Source organism: Lindgomyces ingoldianus, assembly GCF_010093535.1.
Source record: "Lindgomyces ingoldianus strain ATCC 200398 unplaced genomic scaffold BDR25scaffold_16, whole genome shotgun sequence".
Taxonomy (NCBI): domain Eukaryota; kingdom Fungi; phylum Ascomycota; class Dothideomycetes; order Pleosporales; family Lindgomycetaceae; genus Lindgomyces; species Lindgomyces ingoldianus.
The window spans coordinates 1,084,722-1,101,546 of NW_022985177.1; the positions used below are offsets into that span (position 1 = coordinate 1,084,722).

General features: G+C 48.6%; 7 protein-coding genes across 7 annotated transcripts; 4 read left to right on the forward strand and 3 right to left on the reverse strand.

Annotated features, from left to right (window-relative positions):
* Positions 1 to 220: 220 nt before the first annotated feature.
* On the forward strand, positions 221 to 3,779 carry BDR25DRAFT_261998 (uncharacterized protein; the record flags this gene model as incomplete). The annotated part of the gene is made up of 4 exons (XM_033686740.1): positions 221 to 1,411; positions 1,471 to 1,673; positions 1,724 to 2,514; positions 2,563 to 3,779. The coding sequence occupies exons 1-4, from the start codon at positions 590 to 592 to the stop codon at positions 3,777 to 3,779; spliced, it is 3,033 nt and encodes a 1,010-aa protein (XP_033547654.1). The 5' UTR covers positions 221 to 589.
* Positions 3,780 to 6,548: 2,769 nt separating this feature from the next.
* On the forward strand, positions 6,549 to 7,098 carry BDR25DRAFT_164004 (uncharacterized protein; the record flags this gene model as incomplete). Its single annotated transcript, XM_033684074.1, has 2 exons — positions 6,549 to 6,921; positions 6,965 to 7,098. Coding segments are annotated over 2 exons (507 nt in total), but the record flags the coding sequence as incomplete, so codon positions are not given.
* Positions 7,099 to 7,443: 345 nt separating this feature from the next.
* On the reverse strand, positions 7,444 to 8,490 carry BDR25DRAFT_314480 (uncharacterized protein; the record flags this gene model as incomplete). The annotated part of the gene is made up of 2 exons (XM_033691455.1): positions 7,444 to 8,095; positions 8,177 to 8,490. 2 exons carry the CDS (start codon positions 8,488 to 8,490, stop codon positions 7,444 to 7,446), a joined length of 966 nt encoding a protein of 321 aa, XP_033547656.1.
* A 1,656-nt stretch (positions 8,491 to 10,146) lies between these two features.
* BDR25DRAFT_334361 (uncharacterized protein) lies at positions 10,147 to 11,316 on the reverse strand (the record flags this gene model as incomplete). The annotated part of the gene is made up of 2 exons (XM_033692923.1): positions 10,147 to 11,218; positions 11,270 to 11,316. The coding sequence occupies 2 exons, from the start codon at positions 11,314 to 11,316 to the stop codon at positions 10,147 to 10,149; spliced, it is 1,119 nt and encodes a 372-aa protein (XP_033547657.1).
* Positions 11,317 to 11,824: 508 nt separating this feature from the next.
* BDR25DRAFT_303780 (alcohol dehydrogenase GroES-like domain-containing protein) lies at positions 11,825 to 13,404 on the reverse strand. The gene has a single exon (XM_033690077.1). It carries the CDS (start codon positions 13,246 to 13,248, stop codon positions 12,235 to 12,237), a length of 1,014 nt encoding a protein of 337 aa, XP_033547658.1. The 5' UTR covers positions 13,249 to 13,404; the 3' UTR covers positions 11,825 to 12,234.
* Positions 13,405 to 14,129: 725 nt separating this feature from the next.
* BDR25DRAFT_355308 (uncharacterized protein) lies at positions 14,130 to 14,827 on the forward strand (the record flags this gene model as incomplete). Its single annotated transcript, XM_033695436.1, has 5 exons — positions 14,130 to 14,297; positions 14,339 to 14,410; positions 14,464 to 14,545; positions 14,599 to 14,628; positions 14,709 to 14,827. 5 exons carry the CDS (start codon positions 14,130 to 14,132, stop codon positions 14,825 to 14,827), a joined length of 471 nt encoding a protein of 156 aa, XP_033547659.1.
* Positions 14,828 to 14,921: 94 nt separating this feature from the next.
* Positions 14,922 to 15,798, forward strand: BDR25DRAFT_314484 (uncharacterized protein; the record flags this gene model as incomplete). The annotated part of the gene is made up of 2 exons (XM_033691456.1): positions 14,922 to 15,355; positions 15,792 to 15,798. The coding sequence occupies 2 exons, from the start codon at positions 14,922 to 14,924 to the stop codon at positions 15,796 to 15,798; spliced, it is 441 nt and encodes a 146-aa protein (XP_033547660.1).
* Positions 15,799 to 16,825: the final 1,027 nt, after the last annotated feature.

Consider the following 16,825-nt stretch of genomic DNA (forward strand, 5'->3'; position numbering starts at 1 on the left):
CTATAATAGAGTGCGTTGTGATGTGGTCTTAGCAAAAGTAAGCAACTTGGGTGTGTGAGCACCTCGCCTGTGGGGTACGTTATAATGTTAAAAATTAGCAAAATCTCGTGTGTGCGTGCGCTCGGCGAGACTGTGCGTCAGCTGATGAAATTTAGTACGTCTCACGACTTGCAGGACAATCCCCATCGATCCCTCCCTCCATCTCCATCCCGAATGTTATCCAAACACCTATCGTCCATCGCAAACTATCATGTTCTCCCAGTCCTGGCTTCGCGGAGAACCAATAAACAGTTGGTGTTCGCGCTACCATCCGGGTGTTCGGCGCAACACTCCACCGAGTCAATCTGCCCGTTGAATTTTCCCGGCTGATGGTCGGCCATTACCTAGTCGCAATTCCACCATTGTGGGCCTCATGTGCCTTTTTGTACCCCGCAGAAGCGATTTTAATCAACATTTCTAGTGATCTACTATTGATATGCATGCAATTCGCCCATATCAATTTGTTACGTTCTAGGGCTCTTTGCGCAGGTACAAGTACTTTTGAAAGAAGCGAATCTCCCTGCATCATTCATTCCACCCATCGTCCAATATGAAGGCGGGCATCTTACTGGGCTCTCTATTGCCCTTTCTTTCATCAATATCCCCTCAGTGGAGTGTTCAAGTTGACGCCCAGTATACCTCCCCAACCAAATGGCCCCTTCATGACAACAGCTTGAACGAAGTCGTCCAATGGGATCACTATAGCTTCAAGATCAATGGTCAACGACTTTTCGTTTTCTCTGGTGAACTACACTATTGGCGCATCCCAGTCCCTGAGGTCTGGGAAGATCTCCTCGAGAAGATTAAGGCGGCCGGTTTTACAGCATTCGCGTTCTACGGGCACTGGGGTTATCACAGCTGGAACAATCACACATTGGATTTCACCAATGGTGCCCACGATTTCACCCCACTATTCGAAATTGCGAAAAGGATCGGCCTGTATATCATTGTCAGGCCTGGTCCCTATGTTAATGCGGAATCAAACGCCGGGGGGTTTCCGCTGTGGTTGACAACCGGCGCGTATGGAGAGCTCCGCAATGACGATCCGAGATATGCAGCTGCATGGGACCCTTACTTTTCCAACTATTCCGCCATTACCAGCCAACATCTTGTGACCAATGGGGGAAATGTCCTCGTGTACCAAATTGAGAATGAGTATGGTGAGCAGTGGAAAGGAGATCCTACGAAGAAAATTTCAAACCAACCAGCTGAAAGATATATGGCCGCGCTTGAGTCTACTGCTCGTGCGAATGGAGTGGACATTCCACTGATTCACAACGACCCAAATATGTACTCACGTAGTTGGTCAAAGGATTTCGCCCCTAATGCCACTGGAGATGTTGATGTTGCTGGCCTGGACAGCTACCCTTCTGTGAGTGGGATTTAAAATCTTTCGTTGCGGAGAGTGAATGTGCTAATTCTTGTGAGTAGTGCTGGAGTTGTAATCTGGATGAATGTACTGGAACAAACGGTGAATATGTCGCGTATCAGGTCATGAACTACTACGATCACTTCTTTGAAGCCTCTTCGACTCAACCGAACTTCTTCCCGGAGTTCCAGGGCGGTTCGTATAACCCCTGGGGTGGGCCCGAGGGTGGATGTCCAGGCGATATCGGGGCTGAATTCTCTAATCTGTAAGTCTGAAAGCCCTTCTGATTCGAGATGGAGGGCTCAAAGATTCCAGGTTCTATCGGAATCTCATATCTCAACGCGTAACGGCTGTGAGCTTGTACATGATGTATGGAGGCACTAATTGGGGTGCCCTGGCGGCCCCCGTAACCGCAACGAGCTACGATTACTCTGCTCCTATTAGCGAGGATCGATTCATTGGATCTAAATTCTACGAAACGAAGAATCTAGCCATGTTCACCCGTGTTGCGAAGGATCTGACGGAAACGATTCGACTCGGTAATAGCACCAGCTACACAAACAATGTTGCTGTTATGGCCAGCGAGCTGCGCAACCCTACTACTAGCTCTGCATTCTACGTCACCATTCACTCATACTCGCCATCGTCTACTCGAGAGTCTTTCAAGCTCTATGTTAGCACTTCAATTGGAAATCTAACCATCCCCCAACGAGGTGGGTCAATTGTCTTGAACGGTCACCAGTCGAAAATTTTGGTAACCGACTTCGCTCTGGGTCGACAGATACTCACATACTCCACTGCTGAAGTTCTTACCTACGTAATTGTTGATGGCCAGCCAATTGTCGTGCTCTGGGCTGGGAATGGGGAGTCAGTCGAATTTCACGCCAAAGGTGCCAAACGAGGTTCTGTTGTAACGAAGACCAATTCGAACGCCACATTTTACCAAGATGATCACGGCATCATTGCTAGCCTGTCCCAAATCGCAGGCATGACAATGGTGAGCTTCGACAATGGCTTGACGGTGGTTGTGGCGGACAAGACCACGGGATATCAGTTTTGGGCGCCAAACTTATCCAATGACCCCTTTGCTTCAGTGTATAAATCAGGTACGAGTCAGAACCCCTAGTCAGTTAGGAACTGTTAACAAGTTATAGTCCTTGTGCAAGGGCCGTATCTCGTCCGCGGTGTAAGCCTCGAAGGCAAGGTTCTGGCAATCAAAGGTGATGTCGCGAATACCACGGCTATCGAGGTCTTCGCATCTCAAAGCATTAACTCATTATCATGGAACGGCATGAAGCTGCGTACAACTCGAACGGCATATGGAACCCTAAAAGCGCAAATTCCTAGTGTCAGCCAAACAATCCATCTACCCAAACTCGGCCCTTGGAAGGTACATGACACGCTCCCCGAAAGGTCTTTAAACTATGACGATGATGGAATTGCCTGGGTAGAAGCAAATCATCTCACTACACCTAATCCTACGAAGCCGGATACATTGCCGGTGCTCTATGTTGACGATTATGGCTTTCATAATAGCTTCCACTTATTTCGCGGCTACTTCAATGGTCCCGCAACAGGAGTCAACCTCGCGGTTCAGGGCGGAATGGCCTTCGGTTGGAGCGCTTGGCTAAATGGAGATTTCCTGGGCTCCTACCTCGGGAGCTCCTCCATCGGATCTGGAAATCTAACACTTTCCTTCGGGAACGCCACGGTGCATGCCAATGGCACTAATGTCATCCTTGTTGCACAAGACAACATGGGCCATGACCTCCGCGCGGCAGCGACGCAACCGCGTGGGATTCTAGGTGCAAGCCTTCGAGGTGGGGCGTCGTTTAGCAAGTGGAAGATCGCTGGTACTGCCGGGGGAGATGATGTCCAGCTCGATCCGGTGCGAGGCCCACTAGCCGAAGGTGGACTCACCGCGGAAAGACTTGGCTGGCACCTTCCGGGGTTTAGCGACTCCGAATGGAATTCCAGCTCTCCTTCGGAAGGGTTCAAGGGCCCAGGCATTCAATTTTATCGTACAGTACTTCCCTTGGATATCCCGAAGGGCCTGGATGTTTCCATTGCGTTCGTGCTAGGCGCCTTGGGTTCGAAGAAAGTGCGTGCTCAGCTCTTCGTCAACGGGTACCAATATGCGCGATTCAATCCATGGGTTGGGAAAGAAACCAGGTTCCCTGTTCCACCGGGAGTCCTGAACTATGCTGGTGATAATACAATTGGTTTGAGTGTGTGGGCGCAATCCGAAGAGGGGGCACAAATCACTGTGAATTGGGAGACCCAGTATGTGGTTGGTAGCAGCTGGGATGCTCGATTTGATTCAGAACATCTGAGGCCAGGGTGGTCAAAAGAGAGGCTGGCATATGCATAAAGCACAGGCAGTCGACAGGTATCAACAAACCTATCATGATTCTGCTCCGTGTTATGTAATAATATATGCAATATAAATAAATGGTATTGGAAAAATGGCGGCTCCGCTACGCCCACAGAGAATAGAGAACGTGCAAACTAATCGCAATTTGTCTGTCGTTCCTATCCCGTTTTGGCCTGCTCCCCACTTAGTTTTGATCTCATGCCGGCAAATGCCACAAACCCACCTTTCAACGTCCAACTACGATTGGGATATAGATTTTGAGCAAGGCTCATTCAAAGCTCCATCTAATGTAGTCACTCGCCCTATGCCTTAAATTGCTTACTCTTAGCGCCAGCCTTCGCAAGGAAACTCTCCGCCTCCGGCTTCGCAACACCTGTCGACCTCAACGCCTTCCCCTTCGCATCAACCGCCTCAGCGACAACATGCATCACCGACTTATTCGGTAACTCTAGTCTTGTCTCAAAGCTTGTGCGTTCAGCCTAGCCCAGATAGCCTCTGGCCCCAAACCCGCCAGTGATAGCATACAGCCGCCAAATCTTGGTCTCAGTATCCCCATTCCAAGACACATAAATCGCAGTCCCCTCCTCATTCTCAAGCGCCACAATAGCCGGATCTTCGTTAGGAACACTAGTCCAATCATACCTGAACCCGCGATAATTCTCAATACCGAGAACAAGATATCCGGAGTCTCGTCAAAGGCTCGATTGGTGCATTCTGATGGCATCCGGTATTCCTTTGCTGCATCCGTCGCAATTGCTGCGATTGGAATTCTTGCTAGCTTGTTTGCCTACAACGTAGGTTTACGTAGTACCCGCTAATTCGGTGGACCTGTTATTACTTTGGCCTAGGGGAAATTGGACGCAAGGTGTGGTGATTTCTGGGTGGGGTTTTTTTGTGTATTGTTCATTCTCTAGGACATATTCGCATTCACCGGGGAACATTCAGACTGTAGGTTAGATGCGTTTAGGCATTTCTAGAATCAGAGTACGTCGGCAAGATGCAAACCTCTGTCCTAAAACGCGCCTGATAGATTCCAAGCTAAGTGATAGGAAGTCGGGGATTCTCGTTAGTAATTCCAAGGACTTATCAAGGTCACCCGCATATACACAAAACCTGTCCAATAATATGGCAAATAAAGACCAATATTTCCTCGGAACTAAGACCCACCTTTCCTCATCGCGAGAAAGGCGACGTCTCTTAGCTATCTCAAGCAGCGAGAACCCACAGTACCAAACACCCTTCCATAAAAGGCTGATTACGATCGCCGAACAGGTAAGCTAGCAAGAGACCTTAGTGGAATACATACCGGATTACGTTCATTTAGTTTTCAAAAACTTGACTCTAGTTATGTGACAGAACGATAGCTATCGCGAATTCTAGTACCCACCGTTATGGTCGACCATTCCTTCATCTGCAATAGTGGGAGATGGTGAGCCATGGGACGGGTATGCATCAGGATCACAGGAGCGCATGAATATCAAAGCACTTTTTTTTTTTTGAATCGTTTACCTACCCTTCGTGAAATTGACTAGATTATATATCGAATCATTGACCGTATCCACTCGGACCGAAAAGAAGCGCGTCGAAGCGCGGATTTCCGCCTCCACCTCACCCTCCGTCCGCATCCTCGACGTTTATGACATCCAACTATCTTCCCGCTAGTACGACCCCGTCTCGTCTCACGCATTCTCGGACCTTGTGCGCTGCTCGCCTAATATAAAGGTAGAGACAGATTCAACCCGATGCTGAACTCGCCGCTCCAGGGCGAACCTCTCCATAGCAGGTAACCCCCAGTGATGAAATCAACACGCCTTCCTAGTGCTTTGATTTGAAACAACTCTTTCGATAATGGAGTCCGATGAGTGAAAGCCGGATTCATAGTTGGGCTAGCGTATTATGCTTTGCGTATTGGCCGTGCTCTTGAGATTTGACCTGGTGAAATGGAACGTCGATCTCGCGATTTCTGATAACGTGGTGAGGTATCGCCGACCTCGAGAAATTAGGAATCGACTGACGAGATATCAGCCCGATGACATCGAAGTCAACGCCAAGTAGACTCTCTACTCGCATGAACAGTGGCCAATTCTAGCTCTTCCCCAGTGACTATAGCACTGGCAAAGCCATATTCCTCATTTGCTTCCTTGCTGTGGGGCTCTTCTAGAGGTCTTGTCAGCAAGAAGGCCAGCTGATTCATGCACATACCTGCAACGACCAACCTCTGGGGGGCTCTGTGTACTTTCCTGGCCGCGATATCAGGTAGGACTAGCTTCTGCGCCCTGGTTTCAGCGATCGGCTTCGCCCAAAGCGGCTATACCCCTGAAACGGCCCCACACATGTCCTTTTTTTTCAAGATGAATGATCTCCGAGTTCGCCTATCTATATTCTAGACTGTTATCCCATTTTAGGTGCAGTTGTCGGCTGCATCTCTTGGCTTGTCATGCCGGTATTAGTCACCGAAGGTGCCCTTGCATTCAAGCGTCCAGACGACAGGAACAAGTGGTAGACTCAGGAAATAAAGTCTCTTTAATTTTATTGTTCGAGCACCTAAATGAAGGTGGTATGATAACTGTCAGGTCATCAGCCTTAAAGTTATATTAAAGATCTTACAAAGGCTGACCTCCGGCTGGTATATCCAGCAAGGAGATTTCCAAGTTTTTCCTGGCACGGATTTGGGCGATTAATCGATGCATGGCGTTGGGAATCGCCGCCTACATTCTTTCCAGCCAATCTCCACATATCGCTCTCTCATCTTGGGCAGTCTCAGTTACTGCTTTTGGAGCTAGCACGCTCGCAATCCTGGGCTATATTATTTTCGCATTCAACACCGTGTTTTTGGGTTGGCTTTCTGAGAAACTTAACGAACATTCACTCGTCGCACCTCTCAGCCAAGCTAGGATCTTACCGCTCTTAACCGTCTTGGTTTCTATCCTGGAGAACGCTAGTCCGTGGGTCCGGTATATCATGTTCGCGGACATGAACGGGATCTTGTGCGCGCATTCCATCCCGATCGGCACGGCATCGAAGGACTCAAAGCCGGTTGGTGCAAGATCGGTAAGCGCAGCTGTTTACACCACATACTACCAAGTTGGGAGTATCATTGCTGCCAACGACTATCGCGAAGGGACAAGCTGTACTGGGAGTAAACTATGCTCAGTAGGAACTTTAGCCCCGGGCCATCCCAGACTACACCAGCAACAGGGCGTTGGTGGGATTGTGCTCAGCTAATATCGCGCTCTCAATTGGAATCAAGATCTTGTACACCTGGGGCGACAAGGCCAAGGCTAGAGCTCTGCGGGATCTCCCTAAGGGCGAGAGAGAGAGGGTGGTGGACACTCGATTCGCTACTAAGCCTATATGTTGCAGATTGACTCTTTAGTTATTCGTTACTAATATTGTAGCCGGATAGGCGATGGGCTGGAAGTGTACATGATAATTCACCACGACCTTACCCACCCCCACCCGCATGTCCAAGTACGTACGCTGCTGAAATTATCCTAGAGAGTACTGCATAATATCACATCACGTCCAACATTACGAGGGTGTGGTCTACCTATTAGATCTCTTGCTGGAACTAGGGAGAACGCCCACGGGAGGCCAACCGCTGCCCTAAATTATCCACTTCTTATGCTCCACGTTAGGTAACAAGTTGTTGTTGTGGTATCTATGTCAGAAAAAGCAGTATAGCGAGGGCAACGGGCGGTATAGCAGATGCAGCCCCAAGTCGGGTACCCTCAGACATTGAACTAGGGGGGATAGCAGTCGTCATTACGACGGAAGCGGGTCCTGGGGTTATTGCAGTGGTGGGTCGCGAAGGGATTTCGCTACTTGTGCGAATACTAGAGCGGCCGCGGGATTGCGCGGTGTCTGTGGTCGTCGTTTCCTCCGTTGCCGTATCAGAAAATGGAATGGAGGTGGATTTCATCCATCTCCACTCCCAACCACATCCATCACCGCCCCCATAGTATGGATTTTCGGTTACAACGCCAGAACATCCGGCCACGCACTCGCAATAGTCCTGGTTCGTCCAGCCTAGCCCAGTTGACGTCGCAAACCACCGCTCCTTGCATTTTCGATTGCATTGCATAGCAGAACACGGTATCGCATCCCAAATTGATTCGGGACCCATTTGCTCTTGCGGTGACCATGCCTTGACATCGCTGCCATCTAGCTCAAAGTGTTCCGACCAGCCAAGACCGGCTGGTAGGAACGTGTCGTTGGTTGTGTGCATTTGGACTTGATATGTATTCCCGTCTGGCCCTGCATCTTTTGGTATGATTACGTTTGCCGACGTTACATTAAGGGGTATGTGGTCGCTAAGAAAACCTAGTGCGCACAATTTCATTAGCATTTCTCGATTATAACCAGGCCAAGCCACTACCTAGTAGCGCCTGTACCTCCCTAGATACCATGACTGCCCTAGAGGCTCCACATCAATACATCTGTCTTCCGCTGCACCATCACCCAAGCCCAGGGAGGGGAGAGGAAAAGCATCAAACTTGCAAATTGGGTACAAGTGCCCGTACTCTTTGTCATCTCCAAGATACAGGCGCCAATTCTTCCAAGGTCTGTACGCTGGGCCAGGCTGGCTAAAGTCGAAGATGATGGACACGGGAAACTCGACGCCGGCCGTAATGGTCGCCGGGATGATGATGCTGTCCTCAGCGAGCACAGTGAGGACACGAAACGCGAGGAATAGAAGGCGCAACATAGCAATACAGGATGGGGGAAAGAAGGTGGGTAACACCTCAGGGCCTCTCGCGATAAGGAAACATCACAGTGAAGCAGGCTCCGAGAAGTGTTGTAAATTACTGCCAAGGAATCCTTCGCCGTATTTGAAATGAGGAGAATACTATCTCATATATAAGAAACAGCTTTAAATGAGGCTGGATGGGAGCTTAGACGGAAGGACATTATGAGGAAGTAGGAACGCTAGATATGCCGGGTTATTCTATGGGTGTCGAATTGAGGCGATGAAGCCGTCTGCACCATGGCTGACTTCGGCAAACGCGTTATCACGTGATCATTTCTTATCGATAACATATCTTGCCTCGACGTACCTTCTGTTCATCAGTTTGCTCTGATCTAGCTAGTCCAGTCCGCCCCAACCATAGCTCGTACATCTCCCCGTGCACTGCTAGCTTCCTCGGGTCACTCTTGCCATTATAGATTACGTATTAGTCTCCCTGTGTTCCTGGGCCATTACGACTCCTTCAGGATGGCATCTGCATGTCTCTTTCAGATAGCCCAGGGGCCTGTTCGCTCAGGTCCGGGATATGTCCGTCAGCCGTCTTCTGTGCTTTAGAACTCAGCTTAGTTACTGGCACAAGCGGGACATTCCCAGTTCCGCCTCCTATCGACGGTGTACGCCCTTGACAGATGTTCCTTTGGTGATCTCGCTGGTTGTAAAAGTTCGCCGATGCACCAGCAACAGGCGTCAGACGACTACTTGGCGCAGCGCTTCCACGTCTGCAGCAATCGACGCACTCCCAGATCAAAAGAACGAATCGCCAGCACCTGCCTGATCAGAAAGTGTAACCTTCAACCCTGTCTCGAGACTTACAGCACACAAACGAAGAGCCAAAGCGCAGTGAACTTTGGTTTCTCGTAAGAATGGAGTTTCATACCATCCGGGTCGTCTGCACGGTCGAAATCGTCAAATAGGAACTCAATACCTCCGTAGATGCCTATCCCAAGAAGGATAACGTTTCCGAAGCAGAGGCATATTGGCTCAGTCCGTGGTATCCGTCGACTTGCATCCAAGAGGCCGGCGATTTCAGCGACGTCGAGTACAATTGCAAAAGGAGCCTGCATGGACTCAGTAATGTTTCTTTCCATCTTTACCGCAAATGTACATACCACAGAAAAGGCGCCATTGAACGTTTTACCCCACTGTATGCTCAATTTTGCTACGTATGAAAGCAGCGTGATACTCGTTGCGAGCGCGGCTACTCGCAATACGACCTGAATGATAGCTAGTATTTTTGGTACTCTAGATCGCGCCATTGCCGTCGTAAGCAACAGTCGAACATTTCAAGCCTCGCTTTTCGTGGGAGTGAAGCCCGATATATCGGCATACACCTCAACGAGGCGCAGCTCCATCCAATAGGTTGAATACGAGCTCGATCTAACGTCCCTCGGAAACTGACTGATTCGACCTGGGTTACCGGACCCGTTATCAATTGGGATACTTTGATCTGCTGCAAGGTTTCGTGTCTTCGGAAGGGCGGGCTAAGATTAAAACACATCCTAGATTATACAGGCAGAGAGTTGTTTCCCTCTACTTCCAGATTGTGCGAGATGTATCAACCACACAACTACATGATACGGCAATGCACAAATGAAATCAATTTGGTATCTGGTGTATTTATCGCTTTCCTTTCTTTAGGACAAGCCCTTTCCAACTCTTACTATCCCGGATCTTCTTCAATGCTTTAGCACAAACTGGATCCTTCATTAACTCATCGTGGCAGACTTTCTTCTCTGCTTCGTCCTCATGCTCATGGAACTCGCACCATTCCTTTTCTATCTTTGGTCGCTCGCCTCTAGCTAGTGTCGTAGCCAGCTCAAACAAGAACGCTTGTGGCAGCTGTGGGCGCAGTGCGATCATTTGCTCGTCGTCCTTTTCCGGGTTCCAGTACACACTATACATATCTAGGAAGTATCTACAGAGCGCAGAATTCGGTGGTAAACTTTCATACGCTGCGATAACATTGCTGTGATCAGGCATCGACTGCAGAATCTCTTCGTTCGTTTGCCACGCGATTGTGACAGCGCGGCGGAGGCTAGGGATCTCGTAGCGATTAGCGAAGATGTAGAGCGAGATGAAGCGCCGTTGGAGAAAGCCTTCTAGGCTTCGCCATTTGTAAGACCGGGAGCAGCATGGGCATAGAGTTTCTTTCGGGGCCTCTGGTTTCTCGACAGTGGATCGGGTTGGAGGCAACGGGACGCTTTTTTCGCTTTCGCCCTCGCCGGGCACCTTTTCGGCGCCACTTTCGGATGCGGATGCATCGCCGTTCTGCTGGTCTGAAACGACCGTATCGTCGTTGTCGAGCGTGATGCCCCAGGAAACCGTATCGACATCATCATCGCCCTTTTGATCAGGGGTCGATGCGCCATCCGTGTCATGGTTACCATTCACATGGTTACCATTCACGTGGTTACCATTAACAACAACCGGCTCCTCCTTCCTCCCTTCAATGAGATGGTGCGGTATCTCGCCGGTATACAGCCATATCATGAATGCATCAAAGACATCCGGGTGTGTGTCTTCAAGCTCCAGGCTAGAATCTCCATTTTTGTAAGGCGACGTGCCCTGCGCTTGAAAGTAGCGATCGAAGTAGCCCGAGCACCGACGTAGTAGCTCTCGATGACAGCTGAAAGACTCGGGATGCTCTCCCTTGCCCACCTTGATCGTGAGAATCGCCTGGTCGAAGTTCCTGATTCGTATTAGCGAACAGTCCTGGATGCGGCAGATGGATACCACTTACCTGAACGTATGTCCCAGCGTCGAGACACCTTTATTCATGAATGGCATTTTAAGGAGGTAATCGGCTTCCATGGAGAGATTTTCATTTCCCACGGCAGCTCTCCCTCAGATAATATATTCTCAAAAACTCCAGGAGACCAGTTTCAGCAACTGAGGCTTGGCGTCTGAACCGCCTGGGCGAAATGCTTCCATCATGCTTGGCAGTCGCTTTTAGAAGCTTAAAAGAGCGCTTGGTGTGACTTTGACACCGACTATGAGAGCGATCTCCCCCGTTGATCTTCGTGGAGCTGTTTCAGAAGCGGGACTCGGCGGGAGTTGACCGTTTCAATGCGCTTGGCACAAGGGACAATTGCCTCAGGTGTGCGCACCGATCCGGGACTGGTCCGCTGTACACTATGGCAAGCATCTAGAATTACGTGGTATGTTTCTATTTCAGCTTTGGACGAAACCATTAGAGATCGCGTTACAACAAAGAAAGTTGGGTTGAGGTGATGTGGATGCTAATTGGCGTCAGCAGTCTGGAGGTGGGTCTGCCGGCCCGTGCCGGTGCACCTGTTGAACTCCACGACCTCCATAACCTCGACCACGTTAACATGATCATTGTCAATTTTCCCTCAAGAATCGTTCGTAACCCCTGATAGAACGCCATTTCCTATTAATGCTGTCACCAAGCTGCATCCGCCCTTTGTAGGTGATCCGACACTCCACTGTGGTGTCCTACAGCCTGGAAGGAACGGCAGGGTTTGAAGCCTTCCGAGGATGGAAATCGAGATGCTGGATAGGCTGATTATTTCACTCTGCAGACACCAAGTCTGATATAGCTCGATATGGCTCAGGTAAACGGAGCTTCACATGGAGGCACTTAGGTGCAGCTGGATGTCTCCGCTTGATCCGGATCCTCAGGCTGCGAAGGCACAAAGCAGATTCGAATCTTTAAACTTCTGTATTCATTACACTCCGTTGGATTTATTCCCAGGGATCAACAATCAGCTTCACACCGCTCACACCCTTCTGCAACCTGTCAAGGGCATCGCTAACACCATCTAGACCACCTTCGATCTTCTCAATAGGGAGAGGGATGATTTTCCCACCAGAAAGACCTTGTGGAAGATACGTAGTAAACGCCCAGGATCGCAGATCATTATCCATAGTGCTTGACCACGATTCAAATACGCGGGTTACGCCCTCTGGCAGGGTCTCTGGACCAAAAGCAGGTTGGAGGGTGTAAAGCTTTCCTCCGCCTTGTGCAGCAACAACTTCTGCAGTGACCGCAACTGTGTTTGGAAATGAGATGGAGTCAACAATAAGATCATAAGGTCCTTCAGCCACCAGGGCCTTAACAAGAGCGCCATGCTCTTGCTTGTGATCGACGACGGCTACTGCACCCAGCTTTGAGACAAAGTCCCAGTGGGGCGGCGAGGACGTAGTAACGACAGTATACCCTGCTTGCTTGACGTATTGCACTGAAAGACTCCCAAAGCTAGACGAGCCACCGTAGACCAAAACCTTCTTGTCCTTCGCGGAGACGGGTCCATCGAAACTGGGCTTATCCAATCCAGCGCGTCCGGTGAATAGAGCGACAATCGTAGGCAAATTTCCAAGCAAGCTAGTTGGAATCGCAACGTCGATACCCTCCGGTACTTTGCTCGTAGTGTCCTCCCCAACTACTGTGTATCTCTGATATGCACCATATTGAGTACCGACGGCGCTAAAGTTCTTCGACGCCGCGACTTTGTCCCCAACCCTAAAGCTTGAAACTTGGGATCCAACAGCCTCGACCGTTCCGCCGAAGGAGGAGCCCAGGATAGCAGGGTATTGGATTGGGAAAATAGCGAGCCTGGCAATTTTAAACTCCACCGGATTGAACGCAATTACTTCGTTCTTGACGAGAAGTTCATGTGGGCCCGGCTTGCCAATCTCGACTTCTTGGACCTTGATGGGTGTCTTGGCGGCTGTGATGACAGCGGCGAGGTTGGCCATGGCGGTCCTAGTGGGAAACGGGTGAACTAGTAGAAACGGGTGAAGTAGATGGATTTGAGAAAGGAATAAGATGTTACAGGTCGTCGGGGGTGGCTCCAGAGACTAGTGAGCGTGGGGCAGGTTCCGGTATATAATCCACCACTCATCCTTTCGAACCTTCGTACTTTATCTAAACCGAAATACACATCTCGGTGGATTCGGAGTTGTTAGTACGAGCTTTCGCGCTTTCTTGCACCCGAATTCGGGGCGGATTGCAAATCCCGCAGCGCAAGCTGCAAGATTGGTAAGCAGCAGCGAATCAGAGGAATCACACACAACCTAGTGTGGCACCAGGATCGCAAATCATGTTAAGTGCATCTCGCGGAAATATCCGAGCGACACATAAGAGTCGTGCACTGAATGGGTGTACAACGAGATGTACAACGAGATGTACGACTACCTAACTAGATGTACAAATTCGTTCCACAGGGGTTTAGGACGCCCGCTACCTATGTTAAGTACCAACTGGGGTCTTGGAGAGTCTTCGCTTATCGCTATAGAGGCAACAAGGACGGTAACTAGAAGAGCGCAAATTCCGTCCTCATGCTGTGACACAAGTACGCTCGGGGCTTGACATCTTAGATGGTGATAGGATAGCATATTTCTGTGTTGGACGAGAGTGAGGTTTTATTGGTTAGGCTAAACTTGCCTGGCCTAATCTTCAACATGAGGACGCCGACCTCACAACGCTATCCGAATAGTGGGCATTAGTTCTAAGAATTGACTTCATTCTTCTGGAATTCCCATTAAAACTTTAACAAAGTAGTGCTCAGATAGTAAACGCTACATCCCACTTATTAATAGGGCAGCCACATTTGTAGCCTCGTTCGATTAATAGCTTCATGCTTTGCGAACTCTTACGCAACGATAAGTATCATGCATCGACATTGGTTCCCTTTATGCTTTCTAATTTAATCGACACGATATGCACAAGAATCCCGGATCCTCGCTTAGTCATTGTTAAGCTGGAGGGCTGCACGACGGGCTACCCAATCAACCTCGGGCTTGGGGTCTCATAAATCATCAATCACATAGCTCCTCGGACCCTCAGTCTACAATACACCACTTCTTTCATAACTCATACCCCCTGAAAGACTACAGTAATAAAGCCAAAACTTCCTCAGTACCACGCAATTAGCAAGCCGTGCCATACGATCCCTTGGCTTCCAGATCTAGGTTCCATGTCTTTTCGTTGTTCTTAGAAACCCAGAATTCTTCTTTACCACAGCAGGAACCCTAAGATCGTTGGGATGCATACGTTTCACCTTCGCTACATTTATTCTAGCGGGGTTTTCTAGCTACTCTTGATAGTGAACTTTCAGAACAATGGTATGATAGGACGTGATGTCGAAATGTAACGCGAGAGCAGTAGAGGCGGCTAAACATTAGCATTGTAAGTCAAAATCTCACCCTTTAACTAGGGTATCGAATTTCGGGTCCGTCAATGAATTTGGACAAAATCCATGTTCTCTCACGATCTACGTTCGCCCCATTACGCCCTGAAAGCAAACTCAACTACCGACAATACACGCTAAACTAATTCAAATTTACACGGCTTAGAAATTGAAAAGATGACACCGTATAAGAAGCCTGTGCTGAAATATTTTGCCATGAAGGTACTGTTGCTTTACAAGATGACGCTGCGTCCTACGCAGGCCTTGTTCGGGGTCGTATTATGCTGTCTTCTGATGCCTTCACAAGGATCTCCGGTATTACCTAGGTCACCAAACTCAGAAACACTCTTCAAAGGCGAGACGATACAACTCACTGCTGCCGTTCTCGACGCGATTACGCAGGATGAAATAACAGCGCCGTACTCTCGGCTCTTCTCCTTCGACGATAACCCCCAAATTGCACACGAACAGCGGCAAAGAAAAGCTTGTAAGACCTTTCCGGGCGATGAAGACTGGCCCTCTAGATTGGCACGGAACGCTTTCAACAAAACTCTGAACGGCGCCCCGATATCCACCGTTCCGATTGGTGCATCTTGCTACGTGTCCAATTTCGGGCCTAAGGATGACAAGAAGTGTAGCTATGTGACCAGTAACTTCAATCAGCCATCTGTGCAGTAAGTTAGGCTGCGTTGTATCCGCCTTTCCCCTTCCGGTCCCATGCTAAGATTTGACGTGGTAAGAACGACCCAGCGTTCATCATGTTCCCAATATTCCACGGGGGAACACGCATGCCTCAGAATGGCTCCAACATAAAGGGTGAATGCAATATTGGTTGGTTCCCGCATATGCCGTGAATGCCAGTACTATAGCACAAATCCAATCAGCGCTTCCAACGAGGCGTAGAACTGTACGATTGGGCGATTTTAAGGCCTGTACGGGTGAGATGTTGAATACGTTCGTACAGCAGAGAGGAGGAGAGTGTTACGATATCTTACCTCGGCTTTCCTATTGCTAGGTGCCTTCCGCCGGTAACTAGTCTTCCGTAGGATGGGTAGAAGAGGAGAGGGGGTTTAGAAAGGTACGTTTTCCTATTGCTTTAACTTACAACAGTGTTTAGAGGGTGTACAGTCTTCTGCACAATCCTTGCGTTGCAAAGAAGGGGTAAGAGTGTAAGAGTAATAAAGAAGTAAGATAACTAATGTGTTTATACTATTATAAATAGAAAATAGTCTTTACACGCTTCTTGTTTTTACACGCTTCTTGTTAGAAAGGATATTAAGTATATTGCTATACCTAGGATAGTGTCCTAAAGTGAAGAATAACCACAACCGTCCACTAGTTGTAGGAGGTTAAGACTATATACTTAAGGGTGGTCGCGGTGGTCGCAACATTCCAAGTGTGGTTGTAGAGCTAAGCCTGCGACCACTGCGACCACTCGCTAAATCCTGCGACTACTCTTCTAATGCCTAGTGTACGCTATACCTGTCCTAGAGCATCACGTGACGTGACCTCTGCGGGCTGTGCCCTTACTAGCATTAGACTATTCTTCCTCTGTAGGGTTAAAGACCTGCATGTTCCTCTAGCCTAACTAGCAGTTGTAACATCTCCTCTCCTCTCCCTAGGATTTACCTAAGAGCCTATAGTTCTAACATTCTGCTATGCTACTACTTCTAAGGCATAAATTTATTATATACACGCTTTTTTTTTCTTTTACTATTCTTTATTTACTAATAGCTAGAGCAACATAGCTTGTTAGTTACTATTATGTCTATTGCACTACCTATCTATATTTATTTAGCTGTAAGATAATAGCTCTATGTAGTTCTTATTATAAAAAAACTGTAAAATGCTTTATTTTTATATCTTTCATATTTTTTTATATCTAATATAACTAAAAAGAGTTATAGTGCACCTTTTTTTCTAATGTAAAATAAAATTGTTTTAAAAGTAATAAGTAAATGTTTTTAGTGTCTGTACGCAGGAGCAGCGTCACGGCCTGGATACAAACTATCGCGCACGAGCAGGATCACGTATCTATGTCACATGATGCTTGTGCGCGAACCTCTGTGCGCGAACATCTAGATATTCCCCTTTTCCTCTGTACAGAGGAAAAGACAGAGCAATAGAACTAGAAACATGTTGCC